This window comes from Oryctolagus cuniculus, chromosome 4, assembly GCF_051225735.1.
Source record: "Oryctolagus cuniculus isolate XC-2025 breed Fujian yellow rabbit chromosome 4, ASM5122573v1, whole genome shotgun sequence".
NCBI lineage: Eukaryota > Metazoa > Chordata > Mammalia > Lagomorpha > Leporidae > Oryctolagus > Oryctolagus cuniculus.
Window position 1 is genome coordinate 8196889 of NC_142870.1, and position 15040 is coordinate 8211928.

At 59.6% G+C, this 15040-nt stretch overlaps 2 protein-coding genes across 10 annotated transcripts in view; one reads left to right on the forward strand and one right to left on the reverse strand.

Moving 5' to 3' along the window:
- Positions 1-3672, forward strand: part of HLCS (holocarboxylase synthetase) — a 209404-nt gene extending 205732 nt beyond the window's left edge. For all 5 annotated transcript variants that reach the window (XM_089331425.1, XM_089331422.1, XM_051833634.3 and 2 more), the window contains one exon: positions 393-3672. In XM_089331425.1, the coding sequence (XP_089187551.1) occupies positions 393-564 (172 nt within the window). In that variant the 3' untranslated portion in view covers positions 565-3672. The remainder of the gene's footprint in view (positions 1-392) is intronic.
- The window catches only part of SIM2 (SIM bHLH transcription factor 2), a 43853-nt gene continuing 32207 nt past the window's right edge, over positions 3395-15040 (reverse strand). For 4 of the 5 annotated variants that reach the window (XM_051833637.3, XM_089331428.1, XM_089331427.1 and 1 more), the window contains 4 exons: positions 10297-10444; positions 8983-9151; positions 7921-8329; positions 3395-6272 (listed from right to left, as the gene is read on the reverse strand). In XM_051833637.3, coding sequence (XP_051689597.3) covers positions 5827-6272; positions 7921-8329; positions 8983-9151; positions 10297-10444 — 1172 coding nt within the window. In that variant the 3' untranslated portion in view covers positions 3395-5826. Of the gene's footprint in view, positions 6273-7920; positions 8330-8982; positions 9152-10296; positions 10445-15040 lie in introns of those variants that run through there. The other variant, XR_016232993.1, reaches the window with a different exon arrangement.

Below are 15040 nucleotides of genomic sequence, written 5' to 3' on the forward strand. Positions count from 1 at the left end.
GTGACGTGAGCAGACCCGTGGAAAATGGTCAGGAGGAGGAGGAGCCGAACGAGGCGCGCCCGGTCGGTGCGGCCCAACTTTCTCCCCTAAGACAGAGCCTTCCTTCCCCCGCGGGAGTCTCCCCGCAGTCTCCAGGACGCTGTGCGTGGAGTCGCACGTATTTCCTAATGTCGGGGACGGGGAGGAGGGGTGGGAGAGGGCGACACAGATGACCACAGGATCAGGAGGGGTGATGTCACATGTGCAGAAGAGAGAGACTCTAGCCTGGGGGGGTATCCCGGGGACCGAGGGAGGAACCGGGTCGGCCAGCTGCGTGTTAACCACGGGGCGCGCGGGCCCCGTCTTTCCGTGTGGACAGTCCCCAGTGACTGCTGGCTCTTCTGCATTTTCAGTGGTCAGCAGGTGCGTCTGGGAGGTGCCGAGGGGCCGGAGGTGTCCATCGTGGGCCTGGATGACTGTGGCTTCCTGCAGGTGCACCGGCAGGACGGGGACGTGGTGACTGTGCACCCGGACGGCAACTCCTTCGACATGCTGCGCAACCTCATCGTCCCCAAGCACCCGTAGCTGCAGACCGGGAACCCGGGCCTGGGCCTGGCGCCGCCACCCCACCCCGCCGGCCTGCTGCTGCCCTGCCGCTGCCCTGGCTGCCCCTCCCCTCTTCCCAGGGCTCTGGAGAAGTAACCTAGGCAGATTTTTTCCTTTCTTCCTTTTTTCCTATCCATCCGCTCTCTGAGGTTTGTTCTGTTGCCGTTTGGGTGTTTACGGATGCCTGGGGATGAGGGCCGGCAGCTGGAGATGCATGTGGGCGGAGCCTTCACCGAGGTTGTATCTCTGCTCACCCCTGGGAGAGGGTGGCACATGGAAGCAGCGGTGGGGTGGGCCAGAGCTTTCTCCGGAGCAGAGACCTTGACCCCTAGGCTGTTGAGAAACAGTCAGAAACCACGTGGGGCCCAGGCCAGCGTGGCGTCACTGGGTCTCAGCACCCAGGGAGCACACACAGTGGTGCTTAATCGTTGTTACTGTTGTGAATGAGGGAAGGGGAAGGCGGTCCTCGGGAGCTCCCTTCTCGGGCGGCGGGTGACCGGGGCAGTGACCTGGCAGAGGAAGCCAGCTAATGACTCTGACGTTCTTTTATGAGCTCTCCTTAGCCAAGCCCAGGTTTACTGCGCGCTCTGAAGAGGTGGGATCACATTCGAGACCTCGAGGCGTTGACGGGGCGCTGCGTGCAGGTGCAGGGGAGGGGGAGCGGGCAGCGTGGCTCTAGCAGGTGAAGGCTCGCGTGCCCGCCGCACCGGGGGCGTGGGGAGCTTGGAAGCGAGGTTAGCCAGGGTCAAGCCCACTTGGAGCATGCCTGCAGACTGGAAAGTCCCTGCGGTGCGCAGGAGGTCGGACGCATGGCATTTTACCTGGAAGTCCCTGTTTGGCCCCCTTTTCCTTGTATTGCCAAGAAAGAAAATACTGATAGTGAACACCCTCGTGTGTGTGTGTGTGTGTGTGTGTGTGTGTGTAGCTTTAAATGATGACGTTCAAGTTCTGATGGGCTACAAGTCTCCATGGAAGAACAAAAGAAAGCGAGCCTTTGATACACATTTGCTGCCGCCAGATGTTCTGCACGCTTTCTCCATGTAGCTCCCGACTCTGCTGAACTTAGGAGTCAGGCCCGCTGCTTTTCAGCCTGAAAAGGCCAGTGTTTGTCCACTTTTCCCTCTTCCTGCCAGCCCCAACCGAAATGAGTGGAAAGAAAACTCGATGGAGCACTCAGCTTTGAACAAAATCCCCTCATTGTAAACCTGCACCGTCTTTATCCGGGTCTTAGGCCGTCCAGCTAGTTCCAGAATCTTGCGGTTTTCAATATAAAATCTGTCTACCTTCAGCCAGGCACAGACAGCCCCGCAGGAAGAAAAAAAAAAATAACATGTTTAGTTAACTACACCGAACCAATATGTATTTCTTGGAAATGTAACTTCAAAAGAACTTCCAACGTAATTTTTGCAAGTAAAGCTTCAATTAGAATTATTTTTCTCAAAAATAAAATAAAAATAAATCCCTCTCTCCGAAACGCCCAAGTCCTCTTTTAGAATTAGTGACAAGTTTAAATAAAAGTCCACGCCACCCCAGGATCGCAAAATGGACTCACCCCTGAGAGGGTGTCTGTGAAATATCACCGCGGACTGCAGCTCTCCGACTTTGTGACGCAAGGCAAGCCATCCCCAGAGCTGCCACCATTACTGTTTGAATTTCGGTGGGGGATTATTTAATGAAAAACATGCTGCATTTTGTTTTAAGCCGAAGTCCTATTCTGGACAGTTCTTCGTTTGGGGGAGAAAAAGAAATGTTATCATTTCATTTCCTTTCCGTAAATGAAAACTAATGAAGTGTGGCCGCGGCCGAGCAGACGGAGCTGTCCGGGCCTTCCGCGTGGCCCTGCGCCGTGGAGCCGCCGCCTTCGCGTGAGCAGGAGCCCGGCCTTCCCCGGGGGGGACACGGCAGCCTGGGGGCAGAGGGCCTCTTTCTGCTGAGCCTGATCCTGCCTGCCGGGAACCGAAGACTCGGCACCATGCTCCGTAGCGAAGGGCCGGAGGCCGACCCCCGGCTGCCTGCTGCACCGCGGGCCGGGGGGCGGAACTGCCCGACCCCACGTCTAGGGTCCACGGAGCTTCAGTCTTCACAGAAACTGCATTGCCCGTTCTCTGAAATGGGACCCTGGACTCAGGAGGAGCGTGGGTGCGAGAGCCCGGGCTCCCCTCCCGCTTGCAAGCTGTGTTGATGCCTCTGCCCTCTGCCGTGTTTTGTGAAAGGGGAGGTGTCCTCCTCCTGGACTGGTGGCCGATTTCAGTGGCACTCGCAGGAGGTGCCCCCCCCCCCCACAGGACGCGGTGATAACTGGGCATCCTGGGGCCCCTGCTGGCGCTGGGAATCGGGCGGGGCGGGGGTGCGGGGGTGGTTGGAAGGAAGAGGGTTCGCATCTCCTGTGAAATCCTTGGCGGGTTCTCCTGCAGCACCCTGGTGTTGCTTGCCGTGGGGACACAGGTCCCGGGGTGGGGGGCACTGGCCTGGGGGGTCCTCACCCCCGACACACACAGCATGGACACTCCTCACCCTAGTGTTGGGGTGCAGAGAACACAGCCAGCCTGCCCTGCAGTTGCAACACGCAAGGAGTGGGGGTGCCCTGGGTCCAGCCAGCCTCAGAACCCCAGTCCTTGTTCCCAGGTGATTACTATGCAGCTCTGAGACTCGAGGAGGTTTGAACCTTTTGCATTTTTAGCTTTTCAAGGAGCCATCTCAGAAAACTCACTTTAAACCATTGCCTATAAAAAGCAAGTCTACGGAATAAACTTTACGACTTTCTGTAGTGTGGGCTCCTTATTTTCACCACAAGTTTCATTTTTTTAAAAAAAGAGGCGACTACTTTTGGCTACAGTATTTTTATTCATATCTGAACATATTTTTACAAAATAAATATCATTTTACATAGTAAGGAATATGTATGTATTTCTAAGCAATAAGCTGGTGTTTGGCTTTTATGTATTTCTGACAAAGGTATTACGCGTCATACAAAAGAGAAATCTTATTACTCCAAAGAATGAAAAGGTAGCAAAACCCAAAAAGTAAAAAAAAAAAAAAAAACTTTTAAAACAGGTCAGAAATAAATTTGCTCTAACAACTTCTGGATTCTTTGACAGCGTTTCTTGTTCTTTTGTGGAAACCGCTCGCCTTTTGGCTTCATTGTGTGGCTCCAGGGTCGTAATACAGCGCTTGAGGAGGTGCCTGGACAGTGCCGCCCGGGTAACCCTAACCCTTGGGGCTGCTGTCATTCTGAGCGTGTTCTTTCTCGCCCGTGTCCGCGCCAGCCCCCAAGGCGACCCCTGAACGGTAGAAGCAGGACCCTCCCCACCCTAGGGTGCAGGGAGGCCGGGATGAGGAGGATAAAAGGGTGGGGGCGAGGGGCTGGGGCTTTCCGGGGCTGCCCTTCGCACACAGCTCACTTCTGCACAAAGGTATGAATGGAATGGCTTTTCTAGAAGGGGCTTCCAAGGACATAAAGGAATTCCTGTCCCTGGGAGGGCTGAGCCAGTCGTGAATTGAGCTGATTCCTCAAATCCATTTGATCTGGCATTTTTGTCAACACGGTACATGTTCGGGCTCACTAGGACTTTTGTGTGTGTGTGAGAGAGAGAGGCCTAGGTATTAAAATGCTTCCTCTTCCCCTGCCCGCGCCCCTCGCCCAAGCCCGGGAACAATACGCCGGCCGCGGCGTGCGCGCGCTCCGAGGCGGACGCGCCCGGGCCGGGTTGCCGTGGCGACGGCTCCGCGCACGCGCGCTCGCGGGAGGCCCCGGCCGGCGGGAAGCCGCTCTGACGCAGGCTGCTCGGGTTCTAGGCTGCGGGGCCCGCGGGGTACACGCGTGCTCTCGGTGGAGCCCGTGGACCGCATCGTTTGTAAATCTAAAATGGGTTTTTTGGTTTGTTGTGGTATATAATCTCGGCAGTGAGATCCTTGTTCTCGAAGTGCCCCCAACGCCCTCGCGAGTGTGTGCTAAACCCAGCCCCACACGGACACAGCCGCATTGTGCGGCGTTTGATAGAAAGTCCGTGGTGTCCGCTGACCACCAAACCCACGCCCTCCTGCAATCACGGTTTCCTCGCACGACGCGGGCAGAGGGAGCCAGCGCGCCGACGGCTGTGGAGGCGCCCGGTCCAGCCGCCCGGCACCCACAGGGGCTGCGCGGGTCAGGTCCTCGCTGTCCACACAGGGTCAGCCCCGGGCCCGTTCCCGTGTCGACAGCGGCTGGGGCGGGGCGGTGTTGAGAAAGGCCGCGCGAGGAGCTGGAGCAGTCTGACAGCCCGGGTTCCAGGGACCCGCACCATGACAAGCAAAGGAAAAAAAAAAAAAAAACATAAAAACGAACGGAAGTTTATTTTTCAAACACGGCTGGTGCTTTGGAAAAGGATTTCTGTGAACCGGTTACACACATGACAGGTCCATGTGCAGTCCTCTTGCTGTGTATAAAATAACAGAAAATGCTTCAAATGTGTACATCGTCTCCTTACTTCCCGGAAGCACGTTTTCTCCCACAAGGTGCAGGCCGTAGGCAGTTTTCCTTATTGCACATGCAGCGTCACCAACTTCCTTAGCATTACGTGTAGCAAACCCCGCCTAGCGAATTGCGGACGCGCGCGGGCTGGGGGGTGGGCGGTTCGCGTGGAATCCGGCTTGGCGGGGTCGTTCTCGTCAAGGTCTGGCCAGGGAATCGGGGTTTTAATTTTTTTTCTCTTTTTTTTGCATTTGATGCCTATTCAGTATATGCTGAAGGTGCCACTCTTGGGGTGATGGAGAGTTCACAGGGGTTAGGGAGAAGTAGGAGCTGGGTGCACACCCAAGTGCACACCCAAGTTCACGCACACACGGTGGGGCTGCACGCGCGCCCCCTCCCCTGTCTTGGCTCCAGTTTTGTATTAAAAAATAAAAAAAAGTTAACGCGAGATCCGTGAGTGACTTTTTAAAGACAGCGTTGGTGTCTCCTGCCCCTCCCCCAGCCCCGGGAGCAGGCCAGGTGCGGGAGCCCGACTTCCAGATGAGGGAAACCGACCCGGCCCCCGCCCCACGTCTCCGCGGGGCGAGCAAGGCCGGGGGTCCCTTCGTCCCAGCCTCGGCGCCCGCCTTCGTGGCGTCTACGGTAAAAATCTAAAGTCGGCTGCGGGCTTCTATTAAAATAGTCGTCTCTGTATAAATTAATTTATATCGTGCATATTCGGCTCGCCCCTCTGCTTCGTGGCACGCGAACCTCGGCAGGCCCGGCCCATGGCTTCCCCCTGCGGGCAGGGGTCACCTGCCGTTGGTGATGATCACCGAGGCGCCTAGGTAGTGCGGCCGCGGCGCGCCGGGTGGCGGGGCGGCGGCGGCGGCGGCCGCGGGGCTCGGGAGCCGGGACCGCAGCGCGCCGGCCGCGTCGGGGCCGCCGGGGCCGCAGCCCAGGCCGGGCGCGGCGGCGGCGGCGCCCCCCAGCGGCCCGCGCCGGGCCAGCACGCGGTGGTAGTTGAGCAGCACGAAGGGCAGCTGCGCCGGCGCGCCTGGGGGCTCCGGGGCCGGCGGCGCGCAGCACTCGGGCGCCGCGCGGGCCAGCGCCAGGCGCGCCGCGTCCCGGGCGGCCTTGGCCGGGCCCAGCGCAGACTCCTCGCGGTAGTGGCCGCAGCTCGGGAAGCTCGGCGGCGGCGGGGGCGCGTTGTCCTCGCCGAACCTGCGCGAGGCGGCGACGGCGGCGGCGGGGGGCGCTGCGGGGACAGGCGACACGTTAGACGCTGGCACCGGGGAGGAAGGGGCGCGCCCAGAGCAGCGCCCCCCACCCCCCGACGCTGGACCCGCGGGTCGCCCCCGCCCCTTCCCCCCGCGCGGGGCAATCGGGCGGCCCCGGTCTGAACACTCGTGGGAGCCACGCCAAGCAGAGAGAAGCCGATGTTACCGACGTCCGATCTTTGCCTTGTGCGCGCTGTCCGGGAGACCCAGGCTCCCCTGCCGCACTGCCAGGCCGGCGCCCAGGGGTGCCCTGGCGAGAGGCGGCCCCACAGCCTCGGGGTTAAAGCGGTTACAGCCTGCACCCCACTACCCACTGAAAACCAGTCCGCTCCCTGTCCGCTTCGCCGCACCTCTGCCTGCCTTTAATACCAACAAGACTAGGAAATCGATCACAAATGGCCTCAAACGAGCACGTCTTAAAAAAAAAAAAAAAACAAAAACATGACATAGCCACAAAAATCAAATTTTGTGTCATGTCCTTAGCCCATGCCCAGATGCAAAGAAAACTGATTCCAGTCTATGTCACACACGCGGTCAGCCGTTGGCCAATCCCTGTGCTTGGCCGTTGCATGCCCCTTCTGTCCACAGGTGCACCGGGGGGACAGGGATGCAAATCTGAGGACGGGGCTGCTGACGAGGCCCTGGCGGCCGTGTGGGTTCCCAGAGGTGGCCGACTTTGGGAAACCTGCTCTAGTGATGGAGGCTGGGTTTCTCCCACGGTGGGACCCCTCTTCTCAGAGCAGGAGAGCAACAGATTCGAGGATCTGCACGCAAAGCGAGGGGGGGGGGCTGTCCAGGGAGCGCTCCTCTTCGACTCCTCCTCCGGCGGGGGGTGGGGTGGGGGTCGTGGGAGTCTTCCCTGAACACCGGCCTGTCTGTGTGGTGCCTGCACTCAGGAGACGGGAGTCTGGGTGAAAGAGGGTCGTGTGGCCTGCATCTGCCCGTCAGTCCTCACCCTCCGCCACCCTGCTGCCTGGGTTGGTCCAATCAGGAAGCAGGAGTCTGTGTCCTCCATGGAGGACGGCCACTTGCCTGCCCCCGGGGGGCCTGCCTGTCATTGACCCAGCACGCAGGGAGAAGGCACCTGCGGTGTGCCAGGTCCTGGGGTAGGCGCGTAGCTTATGATCCCATTTTACAGATGCTAACACAGACCCGAGATCACGTCTCTCCCTGGGCCGGTGAGCAGCACCTCTGTCCCTGAGCCCACATTCTCCCTGTTAGCCTGGGAGAAACCCTGTGTGTCTTGGTTCACCGTGGGGTGGACTGGACAGGACTCTTGTGAAATGCGTGTGCTGGAGCCTTCCGGGAGCTGGCTCTGCACATCCCCCGTCTCCCTGTGGGGGACAGGGGGCCCGGAAGCTGCACACTCGGCTTCCTGTCGCCCCTTACGCAGTCACGAGGGCCCACGAGGCTCCAGGACGGTCCCCCAGTGCTTTCCGGCTCTCGTGAGTGCGTGTGTGGGGAGCGGGAGAGCATAGCAAGCCCTACTCAGAAGCAGAGAAGAGAGACGCCTGCGGAAGCGCGGGGGTTCTTTGTCCTCCTGCCACCCACCGCCACGCCGCTCCCACTGCTGCGGGCCCCTGACCACTCCCGGGCCTCCCCCCGCCACGAGCAAACCCGACCCACCTTCGTAGTTTGGCACGAGGCTGTGCCGAGCAGCGGCCAGGGGGGGCTCTGAAAGGCTCTTAGCTGGAGAAGCACTGCCGGGCACCAGGGGGCTGGCGTAATGCCACTGGCACTCGCCGCTGGCTGGCAGCGCACTCAGGAAGAAGCGTGCCACCTCGCACGGGGAGCCCGGGGGCTGCCCGAACTTGGCCGGCAGCATGGGCTTTTTGCTGGTGAAGACGTGCGAGTCCAGGGGGAAGTGTCCGTAGTGGTAGGAGAAGGGCAGGCCGCAGGAGGGCGCGTACAGAAGGTCGCTGCTCTCCGAAGGCAGCTGCTGCTCTGGGGGGGCCGGGCCGCCGGCCGGGGGGCTGGCTCTCCAGGTTCCGAGCTGGCCGCACTCCAGTTTGTCCATTTGGAATGCGCTGTATTGCTGCGAGGCAAAAAGCACGGATGGTGGGCCGGCAGGGGGGCCCGTCTGACCCTGGCCTGCGGGGCTCCCCGGGGACAGGTGCACGGCAGAACCCCCAGCTAGAAAGAGACGCCCCCACCTCACGCTGGCGATACCGCAGACACGTGGGCACTGTCCTTGCCAAGAGCTCCCAAACTACTTAAAAAAAAAAAAAAAAAAAGAGGGAAGGATTTCATTTCAGAAATACTGCTGGGGGTAGGCATCGGGCCTGGTGGTTAAGATGCCCACACCCCATATCCAAGAGCCTGGTGATGGACCAAGTCCTTGGGTCCCCGCCACCCACGTGGGAGACCCAGCTGGAGTTCCCGGCTCCTGGCTTCAGCCTGACCCAACCCGGGGCCACTGTGGGCAGCTGAAGAGTGAACCAGTGGATGGGAGGTCTCCGTGTCCGTCTGTCTCTGCAATCATTTTTAAAGTATACAGGACGCAGCGTCCAGCGGCTGGCCTGCCCTCCCACTCAGTCTCCTGTTCTGGAGCACTCTGCCTGGACATCCCCTTCCCCAGGCTCTGCCGCTACTGTGCAGGCGACACACCCCCAGGGGACCTCGCCTCACCCCACAGGGCCAGCCCAGGCGTCCGAGCCCCCCAGAGCCGTCAGCTGCAGAGCGTGTTACCTGGGGTGGGTAAGGGTTTGTTCTCAGCTTCGTCTTCATCTTGGTGCTTTTGGGCTTAGCTAATTTCCTAGTTTCCTGTGAGGTAGACAAGGCGGCCCTCCAGCAGTCCTGGGACTTGGACGTGGACACCTGGTCCAGGGACAGCTGCAGTTCCTTGTATTCGATATCCCTGGAGGGCGAGAGGGGGGGTCAAGCCTAGCAGGTGGCCGAGGAGGAGCGGCCTCCCTCGCACCATCCCCTGCACAAGTTCACTGTCAACGTCCCAATGTGCGCTTGGCTGGGACAGGAGGTGGGGGCTGTTTAAGGAAAGGCCGGCTCACCATGGTTACGAGAGCTTCCTGCAGCCGCAAGCATGGTGACCCCAGAAACTGCTGAGCGGGGTTAGTGCTGCTTGGCGGGACGGAGAGGGGCCGGTGGAGCTCTCTCCAGTCCGTGAGGCCCCAGCCAGCCCTGGGCGCCCAGGAAGACTAATGAGGGGCTCCAACGTTTTGTTTGTCCTTACACTTTTTACCAAATCTACTTCAAATCACATAGGGACCTGGCGATCGTCAGCACAAGAACCTGGCGGCTGAGCCCTCAGTGCACTTCGGACGCAAAGGAGGGCCCGCTGCAGGGTGGGGCTGGGGCAAGGCCATCTAATACACAACCACCTCCGGGGGGGGGGGGGCAGTAACGTATGAGTGCTCTCCAAAAAGTTCTCGGGAAAACGTAATTAAAAGGTAAGTTCGTTTTGGTGCCAAAAAGAAACATTGAAAACCACGGGTAGCTTCTTCATAGTCCGCATTTTCTGTGAACTTCTTGGAGGCTTCTCCGAGGTGCTCCCAGATGGAGCGAGGAGCCGTTGCTTCCATGGCCTGAACAGCACCTGAACGCTGCACTGGCCTCCAGCGTTTCAAGGGACCAAGCAGTCGTCGTTGTTTGCAGCGGGCTACACAGGAAGCCAGGGAGGCAGGGACGTGAACGGCAGGAGCCCCCAGGACGGTCCTCAGGGACAGGAACAGTACAGCGGGTGTGCCTGACGTGCACCTGTTCCAGATGGGGGCCTCCCCGCACCTGGCCCCGCCCACCCGGGGCCCTCCCTCCTCACGTTCCCGTCACGGACCAGCACTTGGCCCTCACTGCCAAGCACAGAGAAAGTTCGGACCTCTCATTGGGCCGGATTGTTCAACTAGAAACAACACAGGAGACAAATGAACAGTTTTGGAGAGAGAGAGGGAGAGAGGGAGGGAGGGAGCGAGCGAGCGAGAGCGCGATGGTGCAATGAGGGCTGGGGAGCAGGAGAGACCAGGAGAGAAACAAATGCGGCTGACTTACGTGAGGACATAATTGACACTCACGATGCAGTGGGGCCGGGACGAGCGGCTGTTGTGCACGACCGTGGCGTAGCTCTGCACCCACACCCAGCCGCCCAGCTTGGACAGCAGCCGGTAGTACTTGGTGGTGACCTGGCCTTTCACCAGCACTGCAAGCACAAGGGGACACGATGACACCTCCATCCCCGCTTCGCAGCCTCTCCATGGCCACGGTCACCTCTGAGAGCCTGACAGAGGGGCGGGCCTGTGCTGAGGGCGGACACACACCCGCCCACACACACACACACACACACACAAACACTCTCTCATCGCACACCAGCTCTGCCCACTGCTGCACGGGGTCTGCAGAGCAGCCCCCCTCTCCCTGGTTCCTTGGGGGGAACCACAACTCCCCAGGCCACACGGGTTCCTGGCAGAGCGGGGTTTGCTCCTTAGTTTCCCAAACGCCACTGTAATACTTTCATCCCCCAAATTCTCAGTGAGCGAGGGGGTGGGTGATGTTGTTATTTAAAGAAAGGAGCAAGGTAGGTACAGGCCACGGGGCATGGATTGGTGCTGACGCTGGCCATTCCCCGGGAGCCGTGTGCAGTGAGAGGGTCTGAGACTCCGCAGCCATCAATACTTCTGCCCAGGTGCCGGGGCTTCTCCGGCCCGTGCAGTTCCTCTGTGGATTAGGCAGGAATCAGCTCAGCTCGGCGACACACATGCTGGAAACTGTTCCACAGGCCCGTCCTCTATGCGCGATGCGTCCATGAAGCACCATTCCCCAGCCCCACCCAGCCTTCCAGGAGGGGGAGGCAGCCCCAACCGAGGGCGCCCTGGGCTGCACGGACCCCAGCCAGAACATTGCTGCTTGTTAAGGCAGTGCCGGCCCCATGCCCCCGAAGAGCAGCTGCCTGAGCAGAGCGCTGGGGAGATGGCCTGAGGGGCTGAGCCCGTGACCTTCCAGGCTGCAGTCCCGCGAGGCTCGGAGCCGGCACACACACAGAACCCCGGGTCCCCACCCATGCCCTCCCGGCCCCCCGGCTTCTTCTCCTTTGCAGACGGCTCCTCACCATTCACCACACCACCCAACAAAGTGTTCTGGCACAGAAGAAAACAACAGTGCAGACTGACAGTCACGGGGTCATCAGCCTTAACACAGAATCCATCCAGATGCATGGGGAAGCCCCTGACGGTAATATGGGCAAAGGAGGCAGAGGGTGACAGGTGACGCTGGCTAATCCTGAGCAGAGGCAGAGGGGATTGGCGTGGTCCTTCATCGATGACACACACTTCACGGCCAGGAGTCAGTCCCTTGGGAATTACCAGCAGTGCCAACCAGGCTCGGACACAGCGGGGTTCACTGTCGAGAGGGGGACGACGCGTGCCATGCAGCCATGAAGATGGCAGTTCAGTCAGAGCGTGGCATAGGCGCCCTGTGGGCACAAGGCATGACACAGTGCAGAAGGGAGGGGATGCCTGGGGAATGACCTGTCTGTGCAGAAGTAGGCACCTGTGTGGCCACACAAACCCACACGCACCCCAGCAACCCGCGTGGCCCTGGACCAGCGACTTGCCCGAGCCTCAGCTACATCAGGTGTACAGAGGGGAGGCCCGGGTGCCTGCTCGCCTGGCTGCTGTGAGGCTGAGAGAAGCCGCGCGCAGGCCCGGGGCGGCGGCTGGCCCGGCCGAGGGCTCCCCCCGAGCACCGCTCATCCACTGTGTGGTGGAGGAGACCACAGACTGGCTCGGGCTCTCCTTTGCAGCTTTTCTTCACTCTAAACTTCCACCAAGGCTGAGGTCCGAGTTCCACAACCAGGATTTAGCATCAACTCATTTTCACAAGGGAAAGCTCTTGGTGTGGGCGGGGACGGGAAGCACACAGCCTACGTCAGGCCACACAGCCCTTAGGGGTGTAGCCGGCGGGGCCCAGGGCCATCCCCCAGCCCCTGCCGCTGCAGAGCCGCTCTCTCCGGACAGTGCAGAGACCCCCTGTTTTCTGGCCCACGTTGACATCTGCATCTGAGTCACTGGGCACGAACAGGATTCAGCGAAAGAGGTAAACAAAGGCTGCAGGCAAGAGAGAAGCCGTAAGAAGCTTCTCCTTTTGAGGTTTGCATTTTTGACCAAAAAGCCCCCTTGTTTTTGCACACTGCAGTGGTTTGGAGGCTGGACGCCCCCCTCCCCAGAGGCCCAGCGTTTAAAGCTTGGTCCCCAAGGTGGCCCTATCGGGAGAGGGAGGAACCTACAGGAGGTGGGGTCTGGGAAGGCTGTTCCCGTGAGACCCCTGGGGCGCTCGGGGGAGGGCTGTCCTAACAGCCTGAGTCAGGGCCACCTCCCCTCCCCACCGCTTCCCTGCCTGAGCGACCACCACGCATGCAGCCTGCCACTGCCTTCTGCTGCCCTCCCAGACGTCAAACTGATGGAGCTGCCCATCTCGGACTTGAGCCCCCAAAACTGTGAGCAAAGTAAGCGCCTCTTTGCTGCACACGCGGCCTGTGTCAGCTATGTCGTTATGGTAATGAAAACCTGACCCATTCACAGACTTGGCCTCGCTTCACCACCACCACCCTGGGAGATGACATCACCAGGAAACCACGGCCAACAGACCTTGAGGACTCCAGGGACCCCAGCCCAGGTGTTGGCAGAGTGGTGACTGTGGGAGGAAGAGCAGCAGCTTCTAGAAAGTTCTCTGTAGGTGGAGAGAGCCTGTTGAGGGGGATCCAGCCCACTTGTTTATGGCTCCAAAATGACCAAAGATGGGGCATGATCAAACTGACCAGGCCCACCTGGGTTTCCCAAGAGGCATGCTGTCTTCAGCAGAAAACCTGTTAAGCTGTCCAGCTTGGAAACCAGTGCCCAGCAGGGTTTGCCAAGCCTAGGAGGACGATCGTACACTTTGCCTTTTCCTACGGACTTTACACGCCCTCTTACTTCTTGCAGCATTCCTGCCACCTCTCTGTAACCGTCTTCAGCTGGAGAAAATGAACCCAGTGTATCCCAAATGTTTTATAATAAGAATAAATTGAAAAAATTGCAGCGAGACTTTCTCAAACTCCGCTGTGATGACACTTAGATACAGAGGACAAACAAACATATACACAGACTTTTAATTTTTCCTTCTCTATGACCCATGGCGAGAGTCTCCGTATCAATCCAAGTTGAAACCCCAGACACTGACTCACAACATTCTTGGTTTGCTCCAGTTCTGCATCTAGCCTGTCTTTCTTAACCAGCTGCCTGACGTAAGTCCAGGCTGGAGAGCATGAACTCAGGTCCTTCTGGTAGTGGGCAGGAAGGTGTCCCCAAAGCCCTAAGTCCTTAGGGCAGGGGCCCTGCCCATCATGCACCTCCATGCAGTCACACCTCCGTATCACAGCCTGGGACAGCCCTGGATTCAAGGTGACCCATTCTTAAAATTCAAGCCCCCGGGGCCAGTACTGTGGTGCAGTGGGTTAAAGCCATGGCCTGTAGTGCCGGCATCCCATATGGACGCTAGTTCAAGTCCTGGCTGCTCCACTTCTGATCCAGCTCCCTGCTAATGTGCCTGGAAAAGCAGCAGAGGATGGCGCAAGTCCCTGGGCCCCTGCACACATATGGGAGACCCGGAAGAAGCTCCTGGCTCCTGGCTTTGGCACAGCCCAGCTGGGCCATTGTGGCTGTTTTGGGAGTAAACCAGCGGAAGGAAGATCTCTCTCTCATCTTCTAACTCTTTCAAATAAATCTTTAAAAAATTTCTCTATTTATCTCTGCCTTTCAATTTAAAAATAAAACTTTTTAAAAAATAAAATAGGGTCCTTGGGGTGGGCCCTAATGCATGTGACTGACCTCCAAAGGGATGCCCATGGGCACAGGGCGCAGACGCCATTGCCGTCTACAAACCCAGGAGAGAGGCCTCGGAGAGACAGCCCTGCCCCTGCCTGGTGCAGAGCTCAGGCCTCCGGAATCGTGAGACGACCAGGCGCATGGCTGAAGCCCGAGCTACGGCGCTTGCTCTGACCCAGTGATGCAGCCAGAGACCAAAGCGGCGCTCAGCAACAAGAGTGTGGGCCCCCGGGCCAGGCCTAGCGGCTCAGGAGCAGCTGGACACCCGTCCCGGCAGGAGGGCTGTGACCGTGGGCACCCAGCTGGGAGTGCAGACAGAATGGGAGAGTCGGGGGCTCACCTGCCCTCAGCCCCCACAGAGAGGAGCTCGGCCACGAGGATGCTCCTGTTGGCAACGAGCTCTGGGCAGGGAGGGTGACGGCCCCCAGCATGGGTGTGGCTCTGTGCAAGGAACAAGCGACACACAGAGCCGGGAAGTGAGGAGGAACGCATTGAGGGCTGGATCCCAGGCGGTCTTCACAGAGGAGGCGGCGAGCAGGCTGAGGCCGGCTGTGAGGAGCTTGACCCTTGCTCTGACCACCAACCTCCACCTGCCTGCACCTGCTCTCCCTCTGGGGCCTGGCACTGGTAGGGTCCACTAGGGCCAGTTGTGGGCTAAGCCAGGGAGTTAGCCCTCCTAGAGCAGTCCTTGGCTGAGGACTGTCTCCCTGGGGACAGCGCTCCAGCTGGCTCAGGGCAACAGCCGGCAGGCCATGCCTCGCTGACGGCCCCCTGGCTCTCCTGGCTCCCTCTCAGTCCACATCCATGTTTCAGTCACTTCCAGGCTCTCGCTGCCTTCTGGAGTTTAAGGAAGCAAAACCGATGCCAGGCAGCCCTGGGGACAGAGTGGGGAGCAGGAGGCTTGAGGGGGCCCCCTGGCCTCAGAGCCCCACGCTGGA